The following is a 13,067-nucleotide window of genomic DNA, read 5'->3' as shown; positions in this document are numbered from 1 at the left end:
AATGTGATCTGATCAATACAGAAGACACTATTACTGCTAATGCTCCTGCTCCTGTTGCTGCTACTAATACTACTTACCACTACTGCTGTTTCTGCTGCTACTACTATTTATTATTGCTACAGCATATATATATATATAGATATAGATATAAATATATAGATATGTAGATATATAGATATGCATATATTTTAAGCATTCCTGAGTTTTCTAAACCTTTTCTGTTATCGGCAGGTCTTTGTATGTCTGCATCTTCTGCAACCCCCCTCCCCAACATTCTCATTTAATTTCTTATGCTGATCTGCAATAAATTGGAACTGAGATGGGGAGAGCCGCAATTTGGAAGAGATAACTGAACATAAAAAAGCCAGTCTTAGGAAGATAAAGATTGTCTTAAAGGCTGTCAGAGGTCTGGTCCCAGGATTATAGAATCTCAGCGTCTGAAGGGAATTTGAACAAGAAACTTTCCACTGCAGGATTTCTTAAGCAGGAGTCCATAGACTCTCAAATTTTTCATAGAAGGAATTCAGAGGACTTAGATGGGGAAAAATCACATCCATATAATTGGTATCAGTAAAATATAGAATCCCACATAGTTCATTTTATGTATTTAAAGGTATTACTCCGAGAAGAGGTCCAGAAACTTTATCAGATGTTCAGAGGAGACCAAGACACAAGTATCCCGCATAAGGCATCATATCTGACAAGTGGTCCCCTGGCCTTTGCTTAGTGACCTCCAATGAGGTTGACCCCACGCCTCCCTTCTGAGGCAGTCCTTTATTTTGTGATAGCTCTTATTGTCAGGAAGTTTTATTTTCTGGCATCAAGCTGAAACCTGATTCATTATACTCTTTCTCTCTCTCCTTCCTCTCTACTATGGTCTTTTGATGATGAAGTTAAAGGCTGCTCATTATAGGCAACGGCTTTTCCCTGGGAACAGCGGGTAACAGAGAAATGTGTTCCAAGGTGGATTGCGGGAGTATTTTGTATTTAATGCCAGATTCTCAGGGCTTCTGGTCCTTGCTCAGGGGCCACCACTGAGAAACCTTCACAGAAAAGCTTAAAGTGATCTCTGTCTTCTCAAATTTCTTCAGAGCTCTCCCCTTTGCTCTCTAGTTCTACCTTTTCTAATAGTTATTTATGGATGTCCCGTATCATCTCATTAGGCAGAAAGCACCTGGAAAGGAGGCACTTTGTAGCCTTGAGCTTAGCATAGGGAAAGAAGGGATGAAGGGCCTGAGAAGACTGAGAATTGAGATGCTTTCTGATAGAAAAGGATTTCGATTTATAGTTTTATTAGGGGTGTGAGAGAAAGGCACCGGGAGGGACACGTTCTGGGATCTTTCCAGGAGAGATTTCATCTTTTGTTACCGAAAGTCCTTTGCTAAAATAGCGGTGGGTCGTCACTGTAAACACTTCACTAGGGAGTCCCCATCAGATGGGGACTGAGCAGTCCCATCGCCATTCAGCAGAAAGGAACCGGAGAAGCTGGATCCTCTGGGAGCTGCCCATGAAGGCTGGTGTGGCTGGCCGGGCTTTATCCCCTATTGCCAGGAGGTGGCAGTATGAGCTCACCCTGAGCCTCTCAAACAGCGCGTCTCCCACTTGGCAAATAACAGATTTTCTTCTCTAGGACCATGGGGGAAGTAAATGCCCCAGCCATCCTTTAAACCAATCCTCCTCCCTTTCCAGGATGCTGAGGAAGGAAGCTAGGTGGGGCAGTGGAGAGAGCTCTGGAATAAGAGTCAGGAAGTCCTGAGTTCAAAATCTACACTGATCAATTTTCCTTTGGGATTAAATGATGTGTCCAGGGTCACACAGCTAGTAAGTGTCTAAGGTTGAATTGGAATTCAGATCCTCCTGACTCCGGAGGTTCATTTACCACTTAGCTACTTTTCCTAGGTGATTCTGGGCAAGTCCTTTAAATCTCCCTTGACCTCTGTAAAATGAGAGTAATGATAGCATCTACCTCACAGATTTGTGATGAGGATCAACTGAGAGCATGTATAAAACATTTGCTATAACTATAATTATAGTACAGTACTATACTATAAATATACCACATATTTAAATTGTGTTGCATATTTTTATATGTATAATAGATACATATCAAATATACACGTATCATTTCTGTATAAAGTAAAGTCTTCGTAAAAGATTTTACAGCTTTAAAGTGCTATTTAAATACTGGCTATTATATTACCAGTCAATCAACATTTATTAAGCACCTACTGTGTTTCAGGATTCAGGGATCCAAAAAAAAGAAGACAATCCCTACCATTAAAGAACTGATAATTGAATTTCTTATTAATGAAATGTCAATATTCTATGAATAAATGTTTATATTATGTAATATACATATAATGAAATAGTTTTTATAAAGTGCTTTGGAATTGTTAAATGTCCCTCTAAATACTAGCTATCATTAGCATTAGCAAGAGATTTACTCACATATTCTCCTATATTAACCAAGGCAGACAAGTAAGAAGCAAAATAGGGATTTAAACCCAGGTCCTTTGTTCCACTGTACCATAATGCTAGAGTAAAGATGCTGTGACCCCTTCCCCTTTATAACTCACATGGCCTAGAGTTCAAGGTGATGATTTTTTTGGGGGGAGGGGTCTGGACCTGTGATTTCATCACTGTTGAGAACTATTTTGGAATCTCCCTCCACTGCAGACAAGTGCAGGAGCAGCAAGGATTAAAGGACATGCCCAGGGGCAATCAGCTAATAAGTGTCTGAGGTAGGTCTCAAACCTTAGTTTTATTGATTCCAAGGCTAGCCCTTTCTATCAAGTCAAGATGTTTCTCATGATCTATTATTACCATCTTTCTCCTTTTTCTTTTTAAACTCACAAATGGAATGGAGACAGAGAGAGACACAGAGAGAGACAGACAGACAGACAAAGACAGAGAGACAGAGAGACACACAGAGAGACAGAGACACAGAGAGAGACAGACAGACACACAGAAAGACAGAAAGACAGAGAGAGAGACAGAAAGAGACAGACAGACAGGCACAGATACAGACATAGACGTACAGACAGAGAGAAACAGAGATAGACAGACAGACAGAGACAGAGATAGCAGAGACAGAGACACAGACAGAGGGAAGGAACGAGAGAGAGAGAGAGAAAGAGAGAGAGACAGATAGAAAGAGGGAGAGGAACAGAGATAGACAGAGACAGAGACACAGACAGAGGGAAGGAACGAGAGAGAGAGACAGAGACAGATAGAAAGAGGAAGAGAAACAGAGATAGACAGAGACAGAGACACAGAGAGAGCTAAAAAGAGAGAGACAGAGACAGAGAGAGAGGGAGCTAAAGAGAGAGGATCAGAAAAACAAAGACAGACACAGACACAGAGACACACAGACAGAGAGATTGTCCTAAGATAATTAGTCAAGAAGTTGTAGAGGGGAAAGTGAAAGAGAATTAAGGATGTCGGTCCATTTGTGAAAGAGATGTATTGAGGATGAACAAACTAAGCTTTGATGGGGGTGGAGGATGGAACAAAATAAAAGCTGCTTCATTCCTTTCTGCAGGAAAAGTGATTGGGAAGAGATGTTGGGGCAGAGAGCTTCCCATTTTGGCCACCAGGTGACAGTATCAGCTCAGGATCATTGCCCTTCATGACCTGACAGGTGGAGAGCCAGCCTTTAAAATAAATGGGCATTTATTACTGTTTTTCATCCCAATAGGATCTTATATATGAATAAACATATAAATCTAAATAAACAAGTAAAATCCTAACAAATCTGTTGCTTGAAGCTAGCACATTAAACACAACTGGGGAGAAAGCAGCATGAAAGAAATACCACCATCCTGTCCCCCAATCAAGATAAATTTGAATTTTTGAAGGGAGACCTTGGGTCTCTGGCCCCACAGAGAGACTCTAGGTTACTTGGGAGCTGCTACGGGGAATTTCCACTGGAGGAGGGAGCAGGAGCTTGCTTTGGGTTGCCTCTAGGAGGAAAATGCCTATTTTAACTAATTATGCTTTTGGTAAATATATGCTAAGCTTAGTCATTTCTACCTATTTGCTTAGAAGTAATAGGTGCTGTCCAATCCCTCTAAATATTGACGCCCTGGTACAAAGCCCTCGTTGTCATGTCCTAGTTTATGGCTGAAGTTTCCTACTTGGGTGATTGAAGATGGTTAACTTAGAGAACTTAGTGATGGTAGAGGCAGAAAATGGAGATTCAATTTTTTTTCAACAGACAAGTATTTACTAAGTCTCTACTATGTGAGATGACAGTAGTTAATAATCAATAATCAGTAGTAAATAAACACGTATTAAATGTCTAGTAGGTGTCAGTCACTGTGGTAAGCACAGGGGATTGAAATATGAAAAAAGAAAGGCAGGGACTGCCTTTAAGCAACTTATAATTTCGTGTGTGAAGACTAAACATAAAAGGAAGCTGGAAAAGCTGGAGGGGGTGGAAGGAAAAGATATAATGAGCTCTTCTGGGATGATGGAGGTTATTTGCAATAATAACCTTCATGGTAAAGTAAGAGAAGTCCCAAAGTAGTGCAACCAGGTGAGAAATGAAGACTCATCGTCACCACCATCATCATCATCATCATCACCATCATCATCATCATCTGCAATTATATTTTTAATGGTTTTAAGGTACTTTGCAAAGATTACTTCATTTCATCCTCACAACAACCCTGGAAGTATGTACAGAATAGAAAAGAGATGCTACGATTATCTCTGTTTTACAGATAAGGAAACTGAGACTAACAGAGTTAAATGCTTTGTCCGTAGGCACATAGCTAGTATATATCTGAGACTGAATAACTCAGCTTTTCCTAATTCCTAATTCCACATAAGAAGGTCTAATCATTGCATCACCTAGCTCTTTTAGGTGATGGTAACAACCATTTACCACAGGGAGGTTCAGATCAGATGGTAATGTCAATGCCATATTTCCTTGAGGGAGATTCTCTCTTTTTCTCTTTCTTTCCTTCTCTTACTCTTCCTTCCTTCCTCCCTTCCTCCTTTCCTCCTTCCCTCCCTTCCTTCATTCTTCTCTCTCTGTCTCTGTCTCTCTCTCTGTAAGACAAAGCAAAAAAAAAATCATTTTTACATATCTTCATTAGGACAAAAATTAGAGACCATTATAATCACTCCACAAAATGTAAATCCTTGTCAAGATCAAATCAATAATAATAATAATAATAATGAAAACTTTGAATTTCTTTCCACACCTGCCCTATCTCAGAGCTGTCTCAGAATTCTGTCTCTGGTCTCTCTCCCCATCAACAAGGGATCGATTGACTTCACTCCAGAAAAAGTACCCTAAACACTGCATGGGGCCATCAGTGCATCCCTTCTGAAATCAGTCCTTTGGAACATGTCATTTTTGTGTCTAGCCACAAGTCACTTTCACCAGTGGTCAAAGATGTCATTCTCCTTCCTGTTGAAACTTTTCTTCCCATTTTTTGGAATAAACACAAAGTCTGTGAGGATGTAGAATGATGCTTATGAATTGATTGGGACAGGGACCTCTTCCCTACCCCAGGCTACAAGAATAGCTTCTGTCCATCAGGGTACAAGGGGTAATCTTTAATGTCCAAAAAAGTTACAGTAAGATTGACAGCAATATACAAAGAGTTGACTTTTTTATTTAAATACTTTTTCTCTGTTCAAACTGTACAGAAAATAAAAAAAATGAAGTGCAGGCATATTACTTCATTTATACTTTTTCAAAAGATAAAAATAAACCAACAAAATGAATTTATTGAGTTTTGGGGAGAGGTATCCTTTGACCTGGCCCTGCTGAATTTCATTAAGCTGTCTCTGACTCAGCTCTACATCTGAAGAAGGGAAGCCTCTGCTCAAATTTTCCCCAAGGCTGTGTTGAGTCCTTTTAAGAGACCTCAGACTTGTAGCCACACAATGGCTCCTTCAAGAAGCTACCATTGTTTGCTTCTCTCCAAGGCCTCCAGTTGCTTCCTTTCTTTTGTTTTCTATCACTTATTCTCATGGGGTTCCCTTCTCTGCCTTCCTCACTTTTCTCAAGCTATGTGGTTAGAGATAAAAAAAAAGTTTCTCTTAACTTTTGCTATTTTCCTAAAGAACCCTCCAGACCCATTCATGCATCAGAAAACACAGTCTGGATAGGAGACCAGTGGGATGGAGTCTCTATGTCCTCTGCCATGCCATTTTTGATTTTCCAGGTTGGAGATTGGAATATCGTCTCTCCTAGAAACACTGCTCTAGTTGTATCCAACTGAATGGTAGGTTGTAAGGTACAGAACCATGGTTGAACTAGAACCCAACCTCATTGGTGGCAGTGAGTGCATTATCATAGGCTTATATCTGTTATAGACTTGAGTTTGAAACCTGATTCTAAACGAACTAGCTGTATGACCTTAGGCAGTGACTCATGCATCTTTGGGGAATCTCAGTTTCTCATCTACTGCCTTTATTCTCTGCGGTTGTTAAGGACAGGGCTTTGCAAATATTAAAGCACTACAGAAACTTCTAAATTCTGTAACACATTCCCTGGGGCTCCCTTCACCAACTTTTTATGGCTCAGTGGGTTGTCCTAGGGAGTCAGTCACTTGAAGAATACAGAAGTTAAATGATTAATTCAGGGTCACCCAGCTAGTGTTAAAGGCAGTACTTGAAACTAGATATTCCTGACTCCAAGCTTAGTAAAGTTATTCCTGTGACTGGATGCTTCTATATTACTGTGACATATTGGATTAAATATGCTTTTAAGGGCTCTAGGCACTGAACAACCAATTATAACATCGCTTCCATGGGGAAATAGTTCCCATTTTCAAAAAAAACTGACTTAGAATTCAAACTCCTTTTTTGAAACACACTCCTTTATTAACAGGGATGGCCTGTTTTTCGCATATTCCATAAGGAACATGGCCTACCTCCCAAAGTTCTTTGGCCTTGGATGAATTGGGAATATATCTTAAACATATGCTTACTATGGGTATATAACCATCTTTGCAAACATATATAACATTCACTTGTTTCTTTCTTGTACCTTATTATCCAAATTCAACATACTTCGTCCATTAGAGAAATTGGTATATTCACTTATGTGGGAAGGAACTTTGTTTTGAGTTGATGCTTTTCTAAGATTTCATCCTTGTAATGGTTATCAACATTGCCATAATTGGCAATTTACCAAGTCTCAGCCATGAATAAAGTTCAATGTGGGGTTTTGGAAGAAACAAGAAAAAAGCTTTCAGGGTTTCATTTTGAGGTTTTCTACAATAGTGGCAGAATTATTGTTCCCTTGGCAGTGGGGACCTTTAGAAGATGCATCTGGGGCTCATCCACTGGCTTTCATTGCTTTTCTTCAGTGCCACCATTTTCATTCTTTTACACCTTTGCCTCCTCAACAAACCATCCGCTCACTCAACTGTCTCCCACCAACCCAATGGTCGCTGGATTCCATGTGCAAATCCCAGTGTGCCTCCTTGGCTTCTTTTTACCCTGTATAACATACTCCTCATTTCCACATCTGTTTTACATCTCTTCATTTGAACAACTATGACCACACATGTACACTCAACCTGGCCACTGGTTTCCCACAGTTTCCTGGCTATTAACATCCACCTGGTCTTTTTAGGCAGCTCTCTTAGCTGTTGCTAGGAGGAGGGCTCTCAGCTGTGTAGCCCTGAGGGGGAGAACTAAACACTAAATGGTGTTTGGAAGTATAACACTTGTATCTCAGGGAAGGAGAGCAGAAATGCGATCTGATCCATCCTGTTAGCAATGTTAGCTGTTAACCCAGTGTCAGGGTCAAGAACTCTGGGACATGGCATGTAAATGTGAATCAATATTTGTGTAATATCTCAGGAAACTAAGGGTCTTGGACTACCCAATAAAAAATATTCTAGGCACTTCCAGGTGAAAGGCTAACTGTCCCTACAGGGATGGAAAGACCTAAAAATCCTCCCCACTCCCCAACTGATTTGCCCTAGGCCAGTTACAAGTTGACCTATGTATCTAGAAATTTGAGCAATGGAGATAGTGGTCAGCAAAGCATTCCTGCCATTTAAAAAATGTTTGTACACATGCACAGACAAGAGGCTATACAGGTGTGAACTGGTGAATATAAGTGTGTAATGTACTTGTCCACTTGACTATGTACCTGTTGTGTGTGTGTGTATGTATGTGTGTTCAAGCACATTTTTTTTTCCTTTTCTTGTTTTTTGGTATATTCACAAACTTCCCCAAAGTTTGTGTATAACAGTGCATTTGTGCCCTTGACTACAGCTATACCTACCCAAGTATGACGATCTGCCTTTTTTAATGTAGATATAAGCATGTGCATGCACCTATTGCAATGGGTATTATTAAATATTGCTCATCTCTTGAGCATCCACAGTGGCTAAGTCAAATTGACTAAAATACCCCTTGCATGTATACATATGGTCCCACTAGTCACGATGGGTCTCAGGGCTGTTTTCTTTGCTAGCTTTGGCGTTTCTTAGTTTAGAAGTCACTCTGAGGACCTAGAGTAGCCAGTCATGGATTTCTTCTTCCCTGAACAGTGGTGGCTGGATCTAAGATCCCAAGTCTCAGGAGGAGGATGCCTTTGCTTCCTTCCTCCTGCTAGACGGGTAATGACGGCCTCTTCTCCAGCTGAAGAAGCTTCGGTTGAGCTGAGATCCATAAATCCTCTTCACCCTTCTTCTTCTTCTTCTTCTTCTTGTTCCTTTCTGAATGCCCACTGTTCTTGCCTGACCTACTCCAGCAGCAATGACAGCAGATGAAAAGGAGGGCTAAAAGGACCAGGACAGGGAGCCCCAGGAGTATTCCCAGACACACAGTGTTGAAGATGCCCTGCTCATGTTTGGTATAGATGAGGCTCCAGAGGTTGCTGAAGAAAGAGCTGATTTTCTCCATGGGAGTTGATTAGAACAGAGTGGAGTAAATCTTCCTGCTCACCAGCTTTTCACTGAGTCAGCTTGTCTGTCTGTGGGTCTGTCTGTCTCTGGTGTGTGGTCCTTCCTTTGTATCTTGTCTTTATGAATGATGAAAAAGATCCAGAAATCTCAGCAGGATATTGTATCTGAGCACCCGAGGATAGCACCTGAGAAGACAAAAGACAACCGTTGAGGAGGATGGTAACAACTTCTATCGGTGGAATTATGGACTTTCACCCAGGATAGGCTAGACCTCTTGTTTACCCTATGTACATTTAAGTCTGGAAAAGGAGGGTGACATTAGAACTCATCTCAGTTGGATTTTGTGGGGGAATAACTACCAAAAAGAGGGAGACTACACAACAGAAAAGTCACCATCATAATAAATAGAATGTCTACTCCTTGAGGATTGGGACCAATTCATTTTTTTAATATATTTTTTTTATTATAGCTTTTTATACAAAACATATACATGGGTAATTTTTCAACATTAACCCTTGCGTACCTTCTGAATCCAATTCTCCCTGTGCAACAAGAGAATTGTTCAGTGCTGCAAACATATTGTATCTAGGGTATACTGCAACATATCTAACATATATAGGACTGCTTGCCATCTAGCGGAGGGGGTGGAGGGAGGGAGGGGAAAGATCGGAACAGAAGCCAGTGCAAGGGATAATGTTGTAAAAAATTATCCTGGCATGGGTTCTGTCAATATAAAGTTATTATAAAATAAAATAAAATTTAAAAAAAAATTAACTCTTGCAAAAACTTCTGTTTCAATTTTCCCCTCCTTCCCTCCAGCCCCTCCCCTACATGGCAGGTAGTCCTATACATGTTAAATATGTTAAAGTATATGTTAAATAAAATATATGTATACATATTTATATAGTTCTCTTGTTGCACAAGAAAGATTGGATTTAGAAAGAAGGTAAAAATAACCTGAGAAGAAAAAACAAAAAATGCAAGCAAACAGTAACAGAAAGAGTGGAAATGTTATGTTGTGGGACCAATTCACTTTTGTCTTTGTAGCCATGAGGACTTTGCATAGTGCCTGCAGCATATTGGTATTTTATAAATACTTGTCAATTGAAAGGTCACTTATGTGACTCTTTATATTTACATAGTAGGCAGGATGGCTAGAAAGGTATGCTATGGTCTGTGAGTCTATGATAAAGGATAGATCGATCTTCACCTTGTTTTCTGTTTCTTATTTTTATATTAACTCATTTTTGGCTAGCGGCACAAGATTGATGGAATCTGATTCTTATTGACTATTCCCCCATAATCATTTCCAAACTTTTGGTCCTAGAGCCAGGAAACCCTGAGTTCAAGTCTCTCTGACCCACATTAGCTATGTGTGACCATGTGCAAGCCATTTAAACTCCGCTATCCAGGAAACTCCCCAAGATTATAAATTACAGGTGAGGGGCTGACCAGAACTCCTTTAATAATTCTTTTCCCTATCCATAGGATTATAAAGAGCTTCACAAACATTATCTCATTTAGTTCTCCCAACAACCCTGAATCCAAGGATGACTCTCTGTCTATTACATTGGATTGTCTATCACATAAACAAATAGATGATCAATAATAAATCATATTCAAATGTATGTATATATGTGCACATATATAATGACCTTAGGTTTCACAGGGGTAGAGTCTGCTTGCCAGATTATAATTTCTTTATGAATTAGTATTAGATACAGTGTGATTGAGTCACTTGCCTGAGAATTCACAGTGAGTACAAAAACCTGCAGAGTTTCTTGGTCCAGGCTGCTTTCTCTGAGACCCCATAGGTGGTGGCTAACTCTCCCAGCTTTAAATGATGCTATGATTCTGTGATAAGGGATGAATTGTCCCCTACCTTACTTTCTACCCCTTGTGATTATATTTAATTCATTTTTGGATGGGAGCATAAGATTTATAGAATGTCACCATTTCTGACTATTCCCTATAATCACTTCAAAATTCACACAAGTGTCATGGAAAAGAGGCCAGGAAGAGATTTATTTCCTATCACTCTCCCAGATTCTAAGCATTATAGCAATAGATGCCTCAAAAAGACCCAGAGACACACAAAATAAACTGCAACCCCAGCCCTTTTCGAGTCTAAGTTTATAAAAACTACATGACTACTCTGATTTAAAATCAAATTCATCATTTAATAGAAAAAAAGGTGTGAAAATTCACAAGCCAAGCTCAGGAGACTCTGTGTCCAGACTTCTTGGGCCTGGAGAACAGAGAATGGAGCAAACACCTAAACTCATTACACATTCTCCCTCTGCCTAAAACCAGCCCTTTTGAATTTAAGAGTCCAGTATTGCTAGTCTTCTTTCCATGGAAACTCAGCATCTACTTTCTTCAGATTGGCCCCTTGTTCCTTCAGAGACAATGTTTCACAACTTACAGAAAGCTAGCTTAAGAGATCTGGGTTCAACTCCTATCTGACAGGTTCTGGATATGTGAGTTTGGAGAAGTCATTTAATCTCTCAGTGTCCTAGAAAACTCTTTAAGGCTATAAGTTGAAGAGAAGATGCTGATCTACATAGACAAAAATCTCTTCTCTCTCTCTCTCTCTCTCTCTCTCTCTCTCTCTCTCTCTCTCTCTCTTTCTCTCTCTCTCTCTCTCTTCCTCTCTGTCTCTCTGTCTCTCTCTCTGTCTCTCTCTTTCTCTCTCTCTCTCCTTTCTCTCTCTCTCTCTCCTTTCTCTCTCTTTCTCTCTCTTTCTCTCTCTCTGTCTTTCTGTCTCTCTGTGTCTCTGTCTCTGTCTTTCCCTCTCTGAAATTCCCTGTATCAATGAAATCACAGACTCAGATTTGATCCTTTCTTCTCTCTCATTCATTCATTCAACCACTTAATCATTTTATAGTAAGTATCTATTAAAGTCCTACTGTTCACAGAGAAAGTACCATTATGAATAACTTCTTGGACCTATCCCAAAGATCTTAAATTTATAAAGTACTATGTAAATTTAACCACAGGTTCATAAGATCTAGAGTTGAGACCCTCTAGCTCAGGAATGAGCCTGGAGATACATAGATGGGATCACACGGATGATGGCAAATGGAGAGTTCAGGCTCAAATCTAGCCTTTTAGATCAGTCTACAACCTTATGACTCTGGATTCTGACATCCAGTAATAGGGATTGAGGATTGGAGATGGTGAAGGTTTTTGCTGGAGAGCTTTGCAATCTTCAGGCATGGCAGGAAGCAGCTGAGAATGCTACGGTCTGACTCAGGGAGGAGGCAGGAGGAGATACAGTTGCTCAGTGTAAAGTTATTAAGCCTGGCAGCTAAAAGTCTTTCTTCCCAGGTCTCCTGAATATAAATCTCGTGTATGTCTTCAAGAGAACTACTGATTTTCTTTTCCATCTTTTTTTCTTTCTCTTCTGCTTTGGCTTCACATCTAAACCTAAAGCTATTATTTAGACTCCCTAGTGGCTAAAAGGCCTATGTTGAAGTTTGGTTTATTAACACTTGAGACCTTTCTTCCAAACATTCTCGAACTCCCCAAAATCCTCCAGAAGGATTTCTAAGCAGGAGGAGATATGAAAACAATTTGAGCATGTTTTAAAGGTGCTGTTCAAAATAAAGGAATTGTTATAAAGGTCCCACGTCAGGACAAACAGTTATGAAAAAGTACATAGTGTCATGAAGACCAAGTTCAGTTCTTGCCTCTGACATAGCCTGGATGCGTGGCCCTGGACAGGTCATTTAACTTTCAAGTGTCCCCAGAAAACTCTCCAAGACTAGAAGCTGCAAAACAATTGTTGGGGAAATGTTCTAAGAGCTCCGTAAAGAAACAAAATCATAGGTCCGTGTGATACAATTCTAACTTTAAAATTAAAGAGATGATTGTCTCCTCCTGCTTTTTTTTGACCTGCTTCCAAAATTTGAAATATATTATCTTTATTTATTATATATATAATATATATGATATATAATTATTATATAATAATAAATATAAATTATATTATATATAAACAAGTAGGTGACTTGTGAGGATATATATTTATATATATATACATATATGAATACATATATATGCATATATATATATATATACATATATATATATTCTCACAGGTCACCTACTTGTTTAAGATGATGTGTGATTCACAGGGGACCTAGCCCTTTAACACCAGTCTACCACCTTATGACAGTA

The 13,067-nt window shown here is 39.5% G+C and overlaps 1 protein-coding gene across 3 annotated transcripts in view; it reads right to left on the bottom strand.

Moving 5' to 3' along the window:
- Window positions 1-5,607: 5,607 nt before the first annotated feature.
- The window catches only part of KIAA0040 (KIAA0040 ortholog), a 45,565-nt gene continuing 38,105 nt past the window's right edge, over window positions 5,608-13,067 (bottom strand). For all 3 annotated transcript variants that reach the window (XM_051998918.1, XM_051998917.1, XM_051998919.1), the window contains one exon: window positions 5,608-9,070. In XM_051998918.1, the coding sequence (XP_051854878.1) occupies window positions 8,590-8,883 (294 nt within the window). In that variant the 5' untranslated portion in view covers window positions 8,884-9,070 and the 3' untranslated portion in view covers window positions 5,608-8,589. The remainder of the gene's footprint in view (window positions 9,071-13,067) is intronic.

This window comes from Antechinus flavipes, chromosome 4 (genome assembly GCF_016432865.1).
Source record: "Antechinus flavipes isolate AdamAnt ecotype Samford, QLD, Australia chromosome 4, AdamAnt_v2, whole genome shotgun sequence".
NCBI lineage: Eukaryota > Metazoa > Chordata > Mammalia > Dasyuromorphia > Dasyuridae > Antechinus > Antechinus flavipes.
The sequence above is the reverse complement of the archived record's forward strand: the minus strand, read 5'-3'. Positions and strand labels throughout refer to the sequence as shown.